Source organism: Diceros bicornis, chromosome 11, assembly GCF_020826845.1.
Source record: "Diceros bicornis minor isolate mBicDic1 chromosome 11, mDicBic1.mat.cur, whole genome shotgun sequence".
NCBI classification, from domain to species: Eukaryota; Metazoa; Chordata; class Mammalia; order Perissodactyla; family Rhinocerotidae; genus Diceros; species Diceros bicornis.
Genome location: NC_080750.1, coordinates 21,263,603 through 21,283,906, shown reverse-complemented (window position 1 = coordinate 21,283,906; position 20,304 = coordinate 21,263,603). Strand labels below are relative to the sequence as shown.

At 32.8% G+C, this 20,304-nt stretch overlaps 1 protein-coding gene across 2 annotated transcripts in view; it reads left to right on the top strand.

Moving 5' to 3' along the window:
* Positions 1-20,304, top strand: part of SCLT1 (sodium channel and clathrin linker 1) — a 169,962-nt gene that overhangs the window by 29,283 nt on the left and 120,375 nt on the right. For both annotated transcript variants that reach the window (XR_009221541.1, XM_058550061.1), the window contains exons 5-8: positions 1,800-1,855; positions 12,599-12,734; positions 17,319-17,441; positions 18,483-18,548. Coding sequence is in view for 1 of the 2 variants with exons in the window: in XM_058550061.1 (XP_058406044.1) it covers positions 1,800-1,855; positions 12,599-12,734; positions 17,319-17,441; positions 18,483-18,548 (381 nt within the window). In the remaining variant the exon portion in view is untranslated. The remainder of the gene's footprint in view (positions 1-1,799; positions 1,856-12,598; positions 12,735-17,318; positions 17,442-18,482; positions 18,549-20,304) is intronic.

Below are 20,304 nucleotides of genomic sequence, written 5' to 3'. Positions count from 1 at the left end.
AAATTTTTAATTTTTTATAATCTATTTGATTCATATATCTCTTTAATCAGATAATTTACTAAGGTGTTTAACTTCATTTTCCCATTCGACATTCTCAGTCTGAGTGATTACTGAATTAATTACAAGAGAGAAGAGGCTGTAGCAGAAACCCCAAGAGTCCATAATAAGAATAGTTGCTACTTTTAGAGAGAAAAAAGATATTGACAGCTACTTCTGAGAATAGTTGCTCACATAGATATTATTGATTAGAACTACTTCTGATGATTTATCTTAATGACCCAGTCCAAAAATAGTATATCTTGAAAGCAAGAAAAGTATCGCTATAATTCTCTATGTGAAAGATTTTCTTCCAGAAAATGTAAATAATAGGGGAAAATTTGATGACGTGAGAGGTACTGCTGAGATTTCATTTCCTTCCAACTATTAAATATTTTGAAATATTTTACAGTAAAGAATCTGTAGTGTGATTGTAATGATCCACCTTTAATCCTAGCTAATGCACATATATCCTAATTATTTGAGTAATAAATATTTTTCAAGATACACTGACATTTTTGCAACTTTCAAAGATCAATTTTTTTAAATTATAAAATGGGGATAATTGCTACAATAAAATCCAAACCTCTTAGCATGGCATTCAAGACCTGCCTCCTGCCTTTCCAATTTTATCTCTCACTGCATCACTCCATGTATGGTCAGTTCTCAATTATCTGGTAGTGAATTCGTTCATTTTGATTTAATTGTGATTCAGGCGCAGCAGGGACCTGGGAAAAGTTCACCTTTCAAGCCAGCTTTGTAGTTACAATTGGCTGTTGCCGATTGCCTAGACCAAGCTGCCTTGAGCTTTTCTGGTTGAAAGGGGGAGAAAAAGGCTTGGAGCATTGCCTGTTCCATCCTTCCTTTGCCAGGTTCTCTGCAGGCTTGGCTCCTCTCCTTTAGCCTAGGGCACCCAATCAAGACTAATGGACTATCCTGAGTTGATTGCAGTTTGGTTTTAAGTGTGAAATTACATGGCCTCCCTGCTCTCCCCTTGCCCATTTACTCTTATTGAGAGCTGACTACTGTGCCTGTGTTATCGAATATTTTTGCCTCTTTGCTTTTACTCATATTTTTCCCTACTTGAAATGCCCTTCTTTTCCTGTTGAAATCCTACAATCCCTTTATTTCCTCAGAGAGAATTAATCATACCTTCATCTCATTCCCTTTAAAGTACTGATTTTTTTTATCATCTTTGCTGTTAAAGTATGTGTTAGTGACCATGTTGGTTTACCATAGCAGCCTTAATAATGCAGAAAGTTTAAGCAATTAATAAAGGTGATGAATCAGAGACTGAATGAATTACTGCTAAAGAAGATCTCTTTTCTTTTTCACCATTAACATTTTACTTTTTGAAATACAAGCGCTTATATGGGTTTCACCTAAACTAAGGTGAATTAAGATATACATTCAAGGTATAGGGATCATCTAGTATTTGTTATAGTGACATACTGAGGAGTATCTTTCATCTGTTTTTTTATAAACATCTATAAATCATAGGAATTACATTTATAAATATTTCTTAGTGTGTTTTATAAAATATTTTTGTTTATATTCTATTCAAAATGAACGTTTTATTATGCTTTGTGTATCACTAAAATATCCATATTTAATATTGCTTGTTAGAAGTAAAGAATAATTATAATTATTTCTTATCTGTAGACTAGTGTCATGGACTCTGACTGCTTGCATATGAATGGACTGCTTAATAGAGATCTAATTGTCTGGAAAATATGTTGCTCAACCATATTTTATTCTTTCAGAAACAGATGGGTGAGGTGAAATTACAACTTGAAAATGTCATCAAGGAAAATGAAAGGTAGATCAATTAACTTGATTCTTTATTTTATTGTTGTCTTAGGTAACTTTTATTGTTGTTATTTGATATTTTATTCCTGTAGTGTACTGGTTATGAGTGTGGACTCTGGGGCCTGATTTCCTGTTTGACTCCTGGCTCCATTATTTACTAGCTATGTGACCTTGGACAAGTTACTTAATTTCTTTGTGCTTTAGTTTCCTCATCTAGAAATTGGAAAACGTATTTCATAGGGCTGACTATAAGGGATAAAGTAAGTGCTTAAAATAGGGTACATAATAAGCACTTTATAAATATTAGGCATCAATAATAGTATAGTGTATAATATATTTGTATGTTATGAAACATACAGATAAAATGAAAACCTGTCAACCCACCATCCAGTTAAGAGCTAAAATGTTACCAACACTGGTGCATCTGTCCTTGTTTTCCTTCCCTATCCCATTCCTCTCCTTCCCTCTGCCAGTGGTTAACACTATCTTGAATTTTGTGTTTATCATTCCCTTGCTTTTTACATTTTTTTTATTGGTATGTGTATTCCTAACAACATACTATTTAGTTTTGCATTTTTTAAAACTGTATAAAAATGGTATCAGTTAGTCTTCTGGGAGTTACTTTTATTTCACTCAGTATCATGCACAAATATAAAAGTTTCAAGGAATGAATTGTTGGATGATAGGTTATGTGAATATTCAATTTTGCGATGTAATGCCAACTTAATTTCCAAAGTGGCTGTGCCAATTTACATTCCCACCAGTGATATTTATGAGTTCTTATTGATCCATATCTTGTATCAGCACTTGCTCTTATCAGGTTTCTTAGTTTTTCTTGTTTTGAATCCTAAATGGTATTTCACTGTGGTTTTAATTTACTTTTTCCTGAATACTAATATGGTTAACTATTTTTCATATGTTTATCCACATGGTTTTCTTTTCTCATGAAATGCTTGTTCATTTATTTTTCCCATTTTCTATTTGTTTATCTTTTTGTTATTAAATTGTCAGAGTACTTTGTATAATTTGTATTCTGAATATTTGTTGGTGTGCCAATCAGTGTCAATGCCATAAACGGTAACCGTTGTAGAATTTCAAACAAGAAGTGATTTAGTCACTTAAATTTGAGTACTATGTGAGAACATGATTGGTTTTAGGGTAATACCTTAGAGGCTTCCATCCTGAGGTCAGAAATTTGTGCTGCTGCCACCATCTCTGTTGCTGCTACTACAGCAACATTTCTATGAAGCTGGAGACTTGACACTGGAAAGTGGGGCATGGAGTACTGACTATAAGAGACAGTCATGTCTATCCAGTTTTGCTTGCCATCTGTCATACCAAGAGAAAAATGTTCTCGCATCATTTCTGCCTTCCACATCCCCTCAAGTGCCTCTCATTGGTGAAACTTTAATCCCATCCACATCTCCAGCTTCAAGGACATCTGGGAAATGTAGTTTTAGACTTTCAGCCACTATGATAGAGGCTGGATATGGAAAGGCATGGGAATGAATTATCAGTGCCAATGGCCTATACAACATGCTAGACAAGAGGTGTTTCAGGTATCTATTCCCAGATTGTGATATGTTTGATGAACAGAATATTCTTTTTTTTTTTTTTCAATGTTAAGATAGTTGAAAATATCAGTCTTCTTTCCTAATTGTTGCTCTTTGTGTATCTAACAAATCCTCTCTCAGTGTATGGTCAGAAGGATCTTCTCTTATATTTTCTTCTAAAAATGTTTAAGGTTTTCTTCTGTCCCAAGTTTCTTTAACTTTTAGAGGTCATGCAACTAGACTGAGATCTGATATATGTTTCGTTGTTGTCTTGTATAACTGGACGGAAAAATGAAGAAATAAAATTTTTTTGGTTCTAAATTCATTTAAAGCATGGGCTCTTTTAAAATTTGGCATTCTTTTGTTTGCATTCCTCTATGTAAATCTTTTAATTGGGTTTTCAGTTTTTCTCATTTATTTGTGTTTTTCCCCATGGGAAAGTTTTTCCAACTTTAACTTTTTAGGATTTACTGTTCTTTCTCAAAATAATTATTAAAAAGGCTATGCTCTTCCTAGTAAAGAATATTACTAAGATTTTTGAATCAGCGATGTATTTAGATTAAGCTTGTATTTTAATGTATTGGGGATAGCTAAGGTGCTATATGGTTGAGCTAGTCATTTAGTTGTTTCCTAGATTTGATTCTACCCTCTTCCTTTCATGTCCAGGTCTTTTGAAGCCAGTCTTTTAAAAATCTGCCTAGTTGTTTAACAGTAATGTAGTCATGTCTCATGAATGTATTTGTTCCTAGTACAATAGGAAAGTGGGGGAAAAAATAGATTTTGAGCTTACTGAAAGACACTCTTAGTAAACTCAAAAATGTTATCAGGTTTTAAAGTGAACTCTGTCTTTAGGGCAACATTCTACTTTTAATTATGTATTGCAGTTAAGGACTGCAAATCAAGAGTTTATCATTTTTAAGGAAAATATCTGAAATATGTATACAAGGTCAGATCTGAATAATGGAAGCTAGCAATGGCATGGATTATATAATAGTACGCAGTTCCACGTTATTGGGTTTTGTGAACATTTTAATACTTACATTTGTATATGGGTGTATATTATCTGGGAATTGATTACAAATAGGAAATAATGAAGTCATTTTATAAAAATGAGACTAAGGAAGAGGTGAAAAAATACTTATTTTATCATCCTCCCATTTTTAAGTCTGTTACTTGAAACTTAGCTCATGTTGAGAGTATAGTGTTTTTTTATTTTTTTGTTGTTGTTTTATATTTTTCTTTAATATTATCTTTTCCTCCTTATAATTTGCCAGAGGAAGAAATTGGGTAAAATCATTAAATGAGTGAATGTAAGTACAGCACTTTCTGGCACTCAGTAACTGCTAATTGTATCTGTCAGGGAGTCACAAAATACACCCTGGGGGCCAAATCTGACCTGCCACCTCTTTTTGTAAATAAAATAAGTAAATAAAATAAATAAAAATCTATTGGATCACAGCCACACCCATTCATTTCTATATTGTCTGTGGCTGCTTTTGTTCCACAGTGGTGGAGTTGAATAGTTGCAACAGAGACTGAATAGCCCACAGAGCATAGAATATTTGCTATGTGGCCCTTTACAGAAAAAATGGACTATTCTCTGATACATGTAGTGATCTTTCACTGCAAAATCTATTAACTAGTTTTTCATTAAGCAGTCACCAAAAACTTTTTTGAAATTTAAAACTGTGTTTACATTTTTATTTAGACATATATGTAGCTTTAGAGCACAAAAACAGAAAACTTCAACAAGAATATAAAGTTAGTATTTAATAAATTAAAACCAATGATATTTAGCATATTATTAATTTTACTCTGTTTGTTAGTTTTTGTTTTCTGATAGTCTGATATTTATCTTTTTTAAGACTAAAACTAAATATGATGTAGAAGATTTCAATAGCATTATAAAATGGAATTGTTTTTTAGCACTATTTTCATTGATTTGTTCTCATAATTCGACTAATGATGATTTAATAATAATAATAATATACGTCAAAGGTATGATTTTAAATTTGATTTCACCTTCCCTAATTGTTATATCATTAGTGTATGTTTACAATATCCTATGAACACAACATAGTAGTTTACTATCTATTTGAAATTTGGGAAGGAGGAGTTTGTGTATGTATTTATAAAAACAATAAGAAAGCCATTATTTTTTAATACTTGTCCAAAAAGTGATATTCTCCTAAAACTTGATTTATTCTATAGTAGCAGAAAATGAATGTATTTGATCTATTTTCTAATGAGAGAGAGAAAAGAAATCTCTAGGATTACATGGTAAACACTGCTGTTCTGGTGCTAATTAGGGTCATTGTACTGTGAAGAAGAGCATCCCCCAAAGTCCACCAGAATCCTAAACTTTAGCTATAAAGTTTTAAATGTCTATTTTTAAGAATCTCATATAAAGCCAGAGCTACCTTGATTTCTTTGTATGTCTCTGTTTATAATTGAGTTTGTGTTTGTATATTTATGCATGTTATATGTCTCTCACCACATTCCTCTTTGATACTAGTCTCCAGTCACACTGGCCTTCTTACTTTGGCTTCCTTAAACCTGGCAAACCAATTTCCACCTGAATACCTTTTACTTGTTTCTTCTGCCTGGAATGCTCTTCTCCAGACCTGCACGGGACTATGTCCTTCCCTTCATTCAGATCTCATATCAGGAAGGCATTCCCTGGCCACATAATCTAGCACTGCTGTTCCCACCCCACCTTTCTTTTTTCTATTAGCCGATTTTATTTTATTCATGATACCTATTACCACCAAATTATTTTTGCTTACTTATTATTTGTCTTATCTACTTGAATATATCCCTCATGAGAACAGGGCCCTGTCTATTCTGTTTACCACTGTATACCCACCACCATTGACCAGTGCTTGATACATATTAAATGCTCAATTAATATTTGTTGAGTGGATGATCGCAAATATTAGGAACATCAACACATACATATATTCATATTTCAAGAAATAGAGACTTAGGTCATTTTAAGTAAATGGGAGTATATGATAAGGAGATACATGGAATATAACTAGCACTGGGAAACAATCGGGACCATCTCTAAGGGTATGCTCCTCTTACCAGTTCTCTCATAAAGCCTTCGTTGTCCCTTCTGTGATGACACCCCTGTTGTCCATGGATCCGCTGCTCCTACTCTTCCAACCCAAGTCTCCCTATTTTCTAGGCCAAATCCTGAAGGCACCCACTCTTGTTGGTTTAGCTAATGGCCAGCACTTCTGTTTGTCAGAGCCCTTCATGCCATTCAGCTTACGATAGGGCTGCTCTGGAGAAATATGCAAAACTCTAGTCTAAGCATTGACTCCCCTGTGCACAGAATAGCTTGTTCTGTTCTCCAGAGCATGGGCTATGGTCAAGGATTACTTAAGTCTGGGCATGGCGGCACCGTAACTATAACATGTCCGATATATATATTAGAGTATAATTATGGAATACATCACTCTGGCTGGAGACAGAGAAGGCTTAAATGAGAGGATGGAATTTGAGCAGAGTCTTTAAGAATGAGTAGGAGTTCATCAACTGGGAAAATGTATATTTAATAATAAATACAGATCATTTAATATGGCTATATCTCAGCATATTTATATAGGGGAATTATGCATGATAAAACCGGGATGGTGGGCAGGACCAGATGATATAAGATCTTATATGCTCTGCTAAGGAATTTAAACTTGTCCTACAGATGGCATAGGAAGCTGTTCAAGGATTGTAAACAGAGAAGGAGGGTGCACTTTGGAAGGATTGTATCCAGTTGCACTTTAGAACTGGAAAATTCCAGATTGTTCTTGAAAGAATGTGTATAATTCATTGGAGGGACATAAGAAGGGAAGCAGCAATTCTAGTTATTAGGCTGTTGGGTATTAATCCCCAAAAGCAGCACTACACCATGGCAAGGGTGTGGACTCCTTCACCAGGGAAGCTTAGACTTAGAGGATGAATGAAGTCTGTCAGGTGAGGGAAGACATATGGAAAGGTTATACCAGGCAGTTGTCTAGAATGTTTTCTAATTATATGTGTTTGTCTTACTCTCTCTTCTCTCCTGTTTAGTTGATTCTAGATTCACTAATACTATCTCTAGTCCCCCATTTTAATACCTACAAAACTGAGATGTAGCCATAGTGACTGGGATGTCAAAGATTAATAAGCAGCAATTTTTCTTTTTAATAATATGTAAAAGAATGGTGCATCTTCCTATCCATGACAAATTCAATTCAAAGAAATACTGGCTAGAATGGTGTTTGATTCGTCTTTGTCACCTCAAAGATCAAAATTTTTAGAAAGTCATCGTTGCCAAATTTCTATTGCCTATTTATTATAATTGGTTATAATTTCACTACTGCATTTACTGTCTGGGTGATTTTCCTTGTATCAGTATTGTAATCTATCTGGAACTCAGTGTCTTAGTCTGTAAAAGGAGGGATTTGGACTGGATGATGTCAGTTTTATTGTTTCTATATTTTTATAATTATAGTAAGTGCTCTTTAAATATCTTTTGAAGTGATACTGCAAGTGATAAGATAGAAAAATAATAAAAACCATACATAATAACTTAAAAAGTATAGCTATATATAGTAATTTAAGTAAAGACACTATATTATATTATAGGATAATATTTATTTCCTTTAAAAAAGCTTTTATCCGAGATATCTTTTCTCCAATGCAATAGTCAACACGAGGTCAGAAACACTGTTACTCTTTTGAGTTAGTCACACTGTACCTAGCGTAATGCATAGTGGAAGCCCTCTTACCTTCTAGATTTGCAGATGGTCTGTAGATTGAGCGAGTCAGTAAAATAGAGAATCAAAAAAAAAATGCATACTTTAAAAAAATTTTGACTTTAACTTAATGTAAATATGCATTTGTTTAATTTTTTGATATAATGCCAAGGTCTTTACTTTGAGTAAGGCAGCTAATTGTAGTTCTTTGTTGTCTCTTATACATAAACCCTATAATTCGTTCTTTATAATTTCCGGTTTTGGTTTCTTTGAGGAAGAGTGAAAACTTAGACATCCTTTTGATCTCCTTTTGATCCTCTGTGATTTTATAATTTTTCTGACTTTTTATAATTATTTTACTTACCTGTAATTCAACAGCAACTATTTAACAACTCATCTTTGTTGAGTCTTTCATATTTGATTTAAGTTTCATAGAAAAAAACAACTCTTTTGTACTTTTATCACTTGGGTTATATTTAATTAAACTACAATTATAATAACAGGTTATGGCAGATAATTGGCTTAACATTTGTTCCAGCCTCCTTCTAGTATACCTTTCTGTACTGTAGAGGCTGGAAACCTAAAAACTAGTTCACGATGTGAATTAGGTTCTGCTAATGGTAAGCACTTGTAAAGACCTAAATTAGGAGAGAAGAAGGAGGAGAAGCAGTATCTGAGGATCTATTTTTGCGGATGAGAATCTAACAAATGTAATGTGGCTTTAGAGCCACTAATTCTGGCAGCTGCTTCTGTCAAAACTAAGGCAGGGTGTTCCTACAGGCAATGGCTGTGGCAGTAACTTCCTGATCCCAGGATCTCAGCTAAAGAGGCGTGATCCTGGAACCAGCAGTTGTATAGCTGCTTCCTGATTGTCCAGGTTCCTAATTGTGGCCTATGTGCCATTTCTCTCAGCAAACCGGTTCTGCAGTTAGCTAAACCAGTAAGATTGACTTTTTTTAGAATTTGCACTAGAAAATAGAGATCAGCTAGTCAATGGTTACTACAGAAAAAGCAGCTATGCAGAGAAGTGTGGTGCTACTAGTGTTATTAATAAATAAGGATAACACCATTTACCTCCACGAAGCTTTATATGATTTCTCCTCTTACTGTCAAGCCAACCAAATATGACGGAACTTCCTCCTTTCTTTTTCCTATGGCTCTTACATTTTGACTTGCTGATGTATTTGAATAGATACAACTAGAACCAGAATGATCTTACTATTTAGTATGTAATATCTCTTCAAATATTTGTTGAACTTAATGTCTGATTTTCAAGATTTGTTAACCCTACATAAAAAACAATATTTTGAAAAAGATCAATTTCTTAAACCTTTGTGGTATTTAAATGGTTTAATTTTCTTAATTATACTGCTAATATCTTTGGAGAATTAGATAAAATTCATTTAATGAGGGGCCGGCCCCGTGGTGTAGCGGTTAAGTGCGCGCGCTCGACTGCTGGCAGCCCAGGTTTGGATCCCGGGTGCACAGCAGCACACCGCTTGTCAGGCCATGCTGTGGCGGTGTCCCACATAAAGTGGAGGAAGATAGGCACAGATGGTAGCTCAGGGCCAGTTTTCCTCAGCAAAAAAAGGGGAGGATTGGCATGGATGTTAGCTCAGGGCTGATCTTCCTCACAAAAAAAAAAAAATTTCATTTAATCAGTATTTATAAATATATTGCATTATTGCAACTATATTATATTTCAAAAGAAACAAGGGCAAAAATAAGCAGGGATATAGAGGATGTAAAGAGAAAATATCAAGTTTGAGTATATGGATATATATTTTTCTGTTTGTACTACTCATATGTCAACCAACAGGAATATACTATTTATTAAAAGACCCATGAAACATTTACAAACATACACATGGACTGCAAAGCCTTTCACTGCGTACACACATACAAACAACCGTAAATCACACCTACAGTAAAATTAGGAATAGCAAAAGATGGGCACAAAATATTTCTTTTAATTATATTTTAGACTAACTCCTGAGATAAAGAGGAATTGAAAACTAAAATTAAAAATGACATAAAATGAACAGCACATTGAACTAGTGAGATGTAACCAAGCTAGTACTCAGAACATTTTTAATTAATTAAAAAATAAAACTAGAAATAAATGAACTAGAGATTCTGATTATAGTAACAGCAGACTACGTAATCAGACTCCGAGAAAAACGAGAGAATCTGCACAAAAACTGAAAAATCTTGACGAAAATTTGACAAAAATCAAATCTGTTGAGGGCCTGGCCTAGTAGCATAGGGGTTAAGTTCGGCGTACCCCACTTCAGTGGCCCAGGTTTAAGGATTCAGATCCTGGGTGCAAACCTACACCACTCGTCAAGCCATGCTGTGGTGGCAATCCACATATAGAATAGAGGAAGCTAGGCACAAATGTTAGCTCAGGGCCACTCTACCTCAAGCAAAAAGAAGATTGGCAACAGGTGTTAGCTCACAGCCAATCTTCCTCACACACACACAAAAAAAATCAAGTGTGTTGGGGTGAATTGAAGTCAGTAAAGAATTACAGGGCAAAAGATCAGGAAAAGAAAGAAATCCAGGGATATGAGCCTCCATTTGGGGCTACTTTCCTCTAGGTGTACCTCCCTCTCTCGGAAGAGGTGAAGAGAGGTTGAAAAACTGATCAGAGCTTGATTCATGTTCACAGGGCTAGAGAGATAAAAATTGAAATTCAAGGCCCATCTCACTTGAGAGCAGGTGGCTCAGGAACTTCTAGGCATTGAGTTAGGATACCCTAGGAATAGGAGTGACCTCCAAAATAGAATAGTCTTAAAAATATCTGAAATATAGCTCTGATTTATCTGAATCTTTGTTGTTGGTAGAAGGTGATCAGGTATTGATAATGCCCTTAGCCCCCTGGAAAAAGAAAACAAAGACCGTTTTAGAGGAAGATTACATAATTTCTAGGCCTCAGAATAGCTCTGTACTTTTTTACATGTGGTGGCTGGCTCATAGCTGGCATAAAAAGAACTAGTGACAAAAAGATTGAAGATAGCATGGTTAAAAAAATCCTAAGAGATAATAGGCGATAGAAACAGATCCACAGGATTGGTCTTAAAATGACTATGCTTAATATGTTCAATGAAATAAGACACAATTTTGAGAATTTTGATAAGAGAACTAGAAACTTTAAAAAAAAGAACCACCAAATAGAAAGTCTAGAACTGAAAAAATGCGGTAATGGAAATGAGATGTAACTGAAGAGAGAATTAGTGGAATGTAACCCAAGTCAATAGAAAATATTTGGAATGAAGATCAGAGAGACAAGGTGATTAAAAAGACAAAAAATAATGTAAGAGACATAGGGGAAATAGTGTAAAGGGCTAAAATTTATATAACTTGAGTCCCAGAACAAGAGGACAGAGAGACATCAATCCATTCACGCATTGCAGGAATACCATGCATCGTAAGCAGGGTAATACAAAAGTACAATATCTAGGTACATTATTATAAAATCAATACAAAATCAAAGAAAAAGAAAAAAGTGTTAAAGCAGAAAGAGATCATCTTCAAAGGAGCAGCAATAAGATATTAACTGACTTCTCAACAGAAATGATGGAAATCAGGAGACAATGGTATATCTTCAAAGTGCTGAAAGAAAAGCTGTTAACTTAGAATTCTGTACCCAGTGAAATATCCTTCCAGAAGAAAACTCAAATAAGCACATTTTCAATTTTCAAGTGAAAGGAGAGAAAAATCATAATAGGCAGGGCAAATAGAACGCAAATACTAAGATAATAGATATAAACCCAAATACGTTAGTAATTATATTAAATTTCAGTGTACTACATGCCACAATTAAGAGACAGTGATTTATCAGAGGAGATTAAAAAACAGAAACCGATTATAGTATATACTTCTTCTCAGAGAGATTCCTAAAATATAAGAATATAGAATGGTTGCAAATAAGAGGAAATAGATATGCCATGCAAGTGCTAACCCAAAGAAAATAGATTGTTAGAGACAAAAAGGGACATTTCATAATGATAAATGATATGACAATTTTAAATTTGTGAGTACTCAATAACAAAGCCTCAGAATAGAAAATTTTCAAATTTTCTGTTTTTCCATTTGATTAACTAGATGGAACCAATATCATATTTAAAAATTTTTTGAGTGACTTATTTTATCAATTAATATGGTGTAATATCTGAATTTTACCTTTTTGAAAAATTAAAATCTCCCTAGGACAAGCTGAATTATGCTTGAATTATGACCGATTTAATGCATTTGAAATTGTGATATAATACTTTTTTGTTCTTATATCACAGTGTTGAATGATAACTAAACACTTCTAAGTTTTGAGGTTGACTTAAAAATGATTTTTGTGTAAAGAGTGATTTTTGACCCAAATGTTTACTTAGTTGACTCTGAGACAGTAATTACTGTTAATAAAATGAATTTATATTATTATTGTGTTAACTGTTTGTTCCAAAGGTTGCACAGTGAATTAAAAAATACTGTTGAAAAGCAATTGGAGGCCCTTCCCTTTGGCCCAGAGATGGGAAATGATGTATATACAGATGATGAAACAGTCAGGAATCTTCAAGAACAATTACAACTAGCCAATCAAGTGAGTGATATATATATATATATATTTTTTTTTTTAATTGTAGCCTGAAAAAATAGTTTTAAAAACATTTGTGCAGAATGACAAAAATGTTAACACTTAATGATTTTCTACAATTTGCAAAATAGTTAGGAGGTAGCAAAATTTGTAATATATACCCTCACTGTTTGTTATAAATAATGTTGCCAAATATATATTTTAGTTGAATCATAAAGCTTTTGACATGATTTTTTATGCCTTATAAAAATATTTTAATGCCAAGGAAAATTTTTAAAGGAAAAAAATCATCAATTATCCACTTGCCTAAACACATTTTTCATTTTTCTATGTTTTCTCCTAGTATTGTGCTTTCTTCAATTTTCAAAGATTGTAAAATTATATTTTTCTAAAGATATACTTCTTCTAGAATTACACTTTTTCTCCTTTTTTCCTCCCTCATAGTAATTGAAATATTTGGGAAGTGATATTATATATATATCCTGTCTTTAACACTGTAATGTTTTGTGATTATACGTGAGGGAATTTTATCTTAGTTAACAATTTTATATCCTAGATATCTCATATCTTGTATGGATTTGAATCCCATTCTTCTACTTTCTAGCTCTGTGCCTCAGTTTTCTCATTTATAAATGGGGATTAGAAATTCTTTATTACAATTTTGATTTTATTCTTATCTTTGAAAAGTCATAATTTTTTATTCCTTAGAAATTTGGTTTTGAAATTTTTTACTTATGAACATGATAGTTTAAGTTAATCAGATAAGCTATATTAACCTTGATAAGCAGCATTATGTAACACTGAATTTTTTTTAATGTGTAGAGGGAAGGAATTTGAAAATGTAATAGAGGAAAAAAATAATGAAGAAAGCATGTTTTTTACTCTGTTCTAGACTAGTGTTATCAGGAAGGATTTATAAATGTTTATATAGAAATAAGTGGAAATTAATGTAGACTTATAAGTACTTTCTAACCAGGTATTAAATATGTCTTTTAAAAGCTGTGGCACAATATGCATTTCTCATTACTCCTGAAAAAGATTTCAATAGACCGTGTGTAAAAGGACCCTCTCTTGTACGCCTTAAATGTATACAATGGTTGTCAATCATACTTCAATAAAACTGAAAAAAAATTTAATTTTATAAAAAGAAAGTGGAGTACAAAACTAGATAAGATTTGTAGTTTCAAAAAACAAAACAAAACAAAACAAGAACCCTGTCTCTAAAGAACATCTCTCTGTAGTACTTTTTTTGCTATAATTTCCAATGCTAAATTTTATTAAAACTTCAAAATTACCTTATTCTTTTTTTTTTTAACCACGCTTTTTCTCTCATTCTTCACTCCTTTCTCCTCCGGTCTTCCCCTCTCTTTACCTTTCTCCATTTGCAATTGCTTGGTCTCATATTATGTCTCTGAAGATGGTCCTACTTCTTTGCTATATTTTGGATCATCACTTCATAGAAGATTTGGTGAGGTCCAAGTCTGAGCAGTCAAAAAGAAAAAAGCAGATTGGTTATAAACAAATTTTCCCATAAAATCTATAATGTACTTTGTATATAAATATAAAATTTTAACTGAATGAGAGTTTAGGCAATTTTATAAAGTGTGAATAACAAAAATGTTAATCAATTTATGAAACAATAATGTCAAATGTTAATTCTGCTTATTACTTATACATAGATGTTTATGTATTTCGTTTGTAAAGGTCTGATAAAACACATACTATTTTGGTATCTGTGACTCGACTGAAAGACGTTTGATTATGCTTGAAGACTAGTTGAATCCAAACTGAACAGATAAAAACTAAATTAAATACAATTTATAGTAGAAAATTGAGAGAAAAAGAATTCTTTATTATTATGCATCATTAAAGTTATAAGCATGGAGAATTTAACTGACTATTCAAATATCTTCATTCATTCCACAAATATTTCTTAGGTGTCTGTTACATATGAGGCACTGTGCTAAGTGTTGATGATATAGTGAAGAATGTTGCTTCCTGCTTTTGTGGAACACACAGGCGTTTGGAAGAAACTTCTAGTCAAACTTCTTGAATTTGGTCCCCATTCTACTTTCTAACTCTGTGACCTTGGGAAACTTCTTCATGCTTTACCTTCCTCATTTATATATAGAGATTATAATAATTCTTATCTTACAGAGTTCTTATGGGAATTAAAATTTTAAAATCCCCATAAAGCACTTAGTGTAATGCCTAGCACATATGTAAGTTAATAAATTTACCTATTATTTTTATCATCATCATTACTAAATAGCAAGATAAACAAGAATTAAAATTAGGTGCAAGAGGTGCTGTGTAGAGCAAATATAATTGCTTTGGGAGCTGATAGCACTACTACAATATTAAGTACCTAACTTAATATTTTTAATTTGGAGTATTTTATTCTGCTGCAATAGTGTGATTTGTAACAATCTTTCTGGAAGGCAGTTTGGCAGTAAGAGCTCTAGAAATGTTCATGTTCTTTGACCAATTAATTAGATGATGACATCACATAGATTCTAGGAATCTGTCCTAAGAAGCTGATGTAAAAATTTATGAATAAATATGTTCATCATAGTACTATTTATGATAATGAAAAATTGGAAGTAGCTTAAAAATCTAAAAATATGGAATCATTTAAATTGTCATTTTTCCAAATGATGCGTTATACCATTAAAAAAATTTCATATTAGTATGGTAGTTCTCAAATTTTAGTGTGCATCATAATCACCCATGGGCTTGTTGAAATAAAGATTGTTGCCTCCCTCCCCCAAGTTTCTGACTTAATAAGTCTGAGATAGGACTCAATAATTTATGTTTCTAACAGGTTGTAAGGTAATGCTGATGCTGCTAGTCCTTTGAGAACCACTGCTCTAGGAGAGACCGGGTTTTCTAACTAGTAATCCAGATGATTCTTACCATCAGGCAGCTTTGGGAAACTACAGCCTTTTGAGATCTGAGACATTTTTATGATCATTCTACTGAAAAGAAAACAGTCTTAAGGAAATGAAATGAATTGTCCAGGATTAGTCAGCTGGGAATTAGGGATCCGACCCAAGTCTTCTGGCTCTAGATTCTGTATTTGTCTACAGATTTTACAACTATGTAAGTTTTAGGCAAAACTAATCAATGATGTTAGAAGTCAAGCTAACGGTTATTTTGGGGCGATGGTAGTTTCTGGGAGAGAGGAAAATCTGGCCTCTAGGTGCTGCTGATGTTGTCTTTCTTGAACTGGGTGCTGGTTACATTGGTGCACTCACTTTGTAAAAAGTCATGATTTGTGTGTTTTCTGAATGCATGTTATGCCTCAGCAATAGTTTCCTTAAAACTTAAAAACCTGTATTTATTCTAAATGTATACTCATTATGTTCCAAAAACTGCCTCTCTTTTCACTACACCTTCTTACCTTCTTGCTAAAACTGAGATAGTGGATTAACTCTGGCCTGGGACTTAAACACTTGGATTTTAGAGACAGAAATGAAAGTTTCTTCCAGACCCTGTCAACAACTTACTGAGGGACCCTAGGCCAATGGCCTGAACCTCAGTCTCCACTTCTCTAAGAAGAGAATAATACTCTCCTATACTAGAGTAGAGTTTCTCACCTTTTTGGTTTCAGGACCCCTCTTCAGGATGCTTAAAAATTGTTGAGGCCCCCAAGGAGCTTTTTGTTTTTGTGAGTTATGTATCTGTCAATATTTATCATATTACAAATTAAAACTGAGACATTTTTAAAAACAAATGGGAGCAGAAGAATGCATTTCATTAACCATCAGAGTGATGACATCACACATCACATGATATAAACTTTTGAAAACTCCACTGTACACTTGTGAGAGGATGAGAGTGAAAAAGGCAAATAATGTCTTCATATTATTATAAACATAATTTTGACTTCAAGAATCCCTGTACTACACTTTGAGAATTGCTATATTGAAGGGATAGTTAATAACTTGAGAAAATTCGCATTATAAAATACCAAGTGAAAATAGTACAATACAAACAGCACCTTATATGATTCCCAATTTTGTTAAATGAAAAAAATACAAAATTCTCCCTCAAAATCACATTTGTAAACATGAATACATCCAATATTTATAAATATGATTATATCCAGATGTTGGCAATATTTATTATCAGATGGTAAATTATAGGAAATTCTTATTTTCTTCTCCATTTTTCTGTGTTTTCCTAATTTTCTACAATAAATGTTTATTACTTTTGCAATCTGAAAAACAGTCTCGTACTTTACCAGGGACAGTTTTCTTCTTCAGTAATTTCTAAGACTTACACTTTCTTGTGGAACAAGGAGAGTGGTTTAGATCCATATCTCTGATTTAAGGGTTTTAATTTTAGCTATGAAATCTGAATAGAAAGAATATTTCAAAATAAGGAATTTTCATCTTTAGGTTTATTGTCTAAATTATAATTAATATAACTTTGTATCATCAAAAAGATTACAACTATGCCATCTTTACACAAATTCTATTTTTATTTTGTGACTTTATATACAAGAACTCATTGAATATGATTCATTTCTACTATGCAATAGCCTACTACTAATTTAATGAATTCTTCAATGTTTTTGTTTTATAGGAAAAAACTCAGGCTGTGGAACTCTGGCAGACTGTTTCTCAGGAGTTGGACAGACTGCAGAAACTTTACCAGGAACATATGACGGAGGCCCAGATTCATGTAGTTGAAAGTCAAAAACAAAAGGTAATCTTGGACTTCATGATTTTCTTGTATATCAATAAGAAATTGCATTCTGGAGAAACTCAGTTTTGGAGAGGAATGGCTAAGTCTCTGCTTTGTTATTTATGTTAACGATAAATAGATCTTTGATGGTTAGAAATCTCTTGAACAGAATAGATAATTAAAGCAGTGCCTAGTGTACTTTGGGTTTTATAATGTGATTAGCATGAAAGCTGTATTTAGCGCTAACAAGCATCTATAAAATTATTATGTATAAATGGACTGCCAAAGCTTTTATATTCTTGCTTTCTTACCTGGCTTAAAAAAGACAAAAACTGTTCATTAGATCATGGCCAATGAAGAAACCTGCTTAAGTATAACTATGCTGTGTAAAATGAAAATGTTAACACCCTTAAATAAGCCATTAGGTATTTTTTTTTCACCTGAATAAGATCATTCTTTTGCTGTAGCTTTGCAGTTAGTTTTTTTTTGGTACAAGACTTTACAAATAATACCTTGTCCTTTATTTCCCCCGTTATCTGTCAATCTTAAATTCTGTCATCTGACATATTAAGGGCCCCTCCCAACTTTGTGTCACCTGCACATATAATGTTTAATAGGATCATAACAGATAATCAAACAATTTAAAACTTGTGGGGCATTTAAGCCATGAGAATTCTAAAAAGGGGGGAGAGGGACGATAACTCCTGTGCCATGGCTTGAATTATAGGTTTTGAATAGGTTTGAATGTGGTTTTCCAATATTGGACAAGGTATCTCTAGTGTGTCTGTTTTACTAATGGATTAATTTCTAGAAATAATAGTTTCACATAAAACATAAATGGTTACATTGGTTTCCACATTGCCACTGTATTTAATTTTGTAATCATTAAAAAAAATTTATCTTATTTCTTCAACTATTAATTCACACAATAACAGTTAGAAGAAATACAGCTGATTTAATCTAGAGTTAGGTGTAATGATTTTAGATTTCATTTTAATTTTATTTTATTTATGGGTTCCAAACAAAATGCTATTTATGTACCCCTCTACCTTCCTACTGTAGGATCAGCTGACCAGTTTTCAACAACTGACCAAGCAACTTCATGTTACTAATGAGAACATAGAAATGGTAAGCGAAAATATCCATTTGGTGTACTTGTTTGTATAAACTAGAAATTGTTACTATAAATAATGTTTGCTTATGCTAATGCAAATCAAGAACAACAAAGAAAAACGTGTTGCATGACATTAAAATAGGTAGGCAGTACTCTTTCCTCTTTCTCTCTCTTTTTCTTTCACATTCAGTAGCACGACAGGGTTCACAGTACTTTCTGGAGATCTAAAGCTAACGTCTGTCTGAAGTATATCCTAATCTGAAAATACTCGTGGGGTCCTTGGTAGGATCTCCTGAGAGTAATCTAGACTGTGAGCTCCTCAAGAGTAGGACTTATGCTTTATTCTTGGTATTTCATCTAGCACACTGCTAGGTATATGGTAAGAATAGTGGCACTGTTAAACAAATGAATAGCCCAGTTCCTTAAAAATAATAGGACACTAAAAACTGTTTTTCAGTTGATTGACCACCAGTACTAACTGGTACCCCTAAATTTCCCTTTAAGTTTTTCCTAAAAAGAAATACAATTAGCCTTCCCAATTCTGCTCTTTACCTTTTTTTCCCTCTTACTTTTCTTTCTCTCTTCTTTTCTCTCCTTTTCTTTTACTTCTTGGAACTTTATTTTACCTCATTGTTGAGTAATAGGATTATGACATCCCAGGTAATTCCTCTCCTTCCTTTCTTTATTTTACATAGTTATTCTTCTAATTCTTGTTAATCCCTAATGAAAATGTCTTTGTTTAAGAGTGGAATTGTGCCATCGAAAGTAAGTTATCCAATTTTATTCTACTTTTTAAAATTTTCTTCTTTAATCATGTAAAAAGTTATTAAAGAAATTTCTCCCTATTTTGCTTATGTTAACATCTGGAGTTTCTAATCACTTATAATTATTGATAATATACTTCTTAGAGCTTTAAAATATTATTAAAGTACTCCAGAACAAAATGATGACTGATGTCCATAATTAAGAAATCATATTTCTATGTGAAATTAATGGTTTAACCTAAAATCACAATTATGCATTCTTTCTTTTAGTATATCTCCTAGAATTATGGGGATTATATAATCTTTTGGTATCTTATACCACAGAGCCTCTATTTTATTATAAAAAACCCAAAATCATTCTGATGAAAGTCATGGGGCAAGAATATTTGAGTATTCACAGGAAATACATTAAAAATTTCAAAGGCACAAGAATTCATAGTTTCAGGCCAAAACTAAGAATAACAAGCTGTGGATACAATGAAAGTGATGAAGGAGTGACAAGATGGATAAAAGAAAGTTTGTTATAAAGAGCAAATAAAAGACTATCCTGGTGGTTAAAATAAAGGAAAATGATTAAGAGAAATTTTAAAACTTGAATTTTTCTTAATGTACATATTGGGTATCAAACAAGACTGCTCAGTGTAAAGGGAGGTAGCTAAGTGATTATAAAGATCTCGTATGTCTCAAAGAGCCTTCAGAGCATAGTCGCAGGAGCAATTTGAGTGAAAAATCAAACTTGAAGAAAAGTGCCCTTTAAAAATCAAGCAGTTTCCATTAAAAAGTTTTCTTATTATATGAATAAACTCATTAAATGAATAGGTTCTTATAGATGTACAATAAATTGCTTGTTATCCAAGAAGTAAATAAAATATCTGTCATTACCAATGCACATTAGAAATACGCAGAAGGTAAAATGCTCTGACCTGAATGCTACATAAAAGTACAAGTTTATATTTATTTATTAAGGCTATAGATACAATAAGAGTTCACATTTCCTAGAGATTCT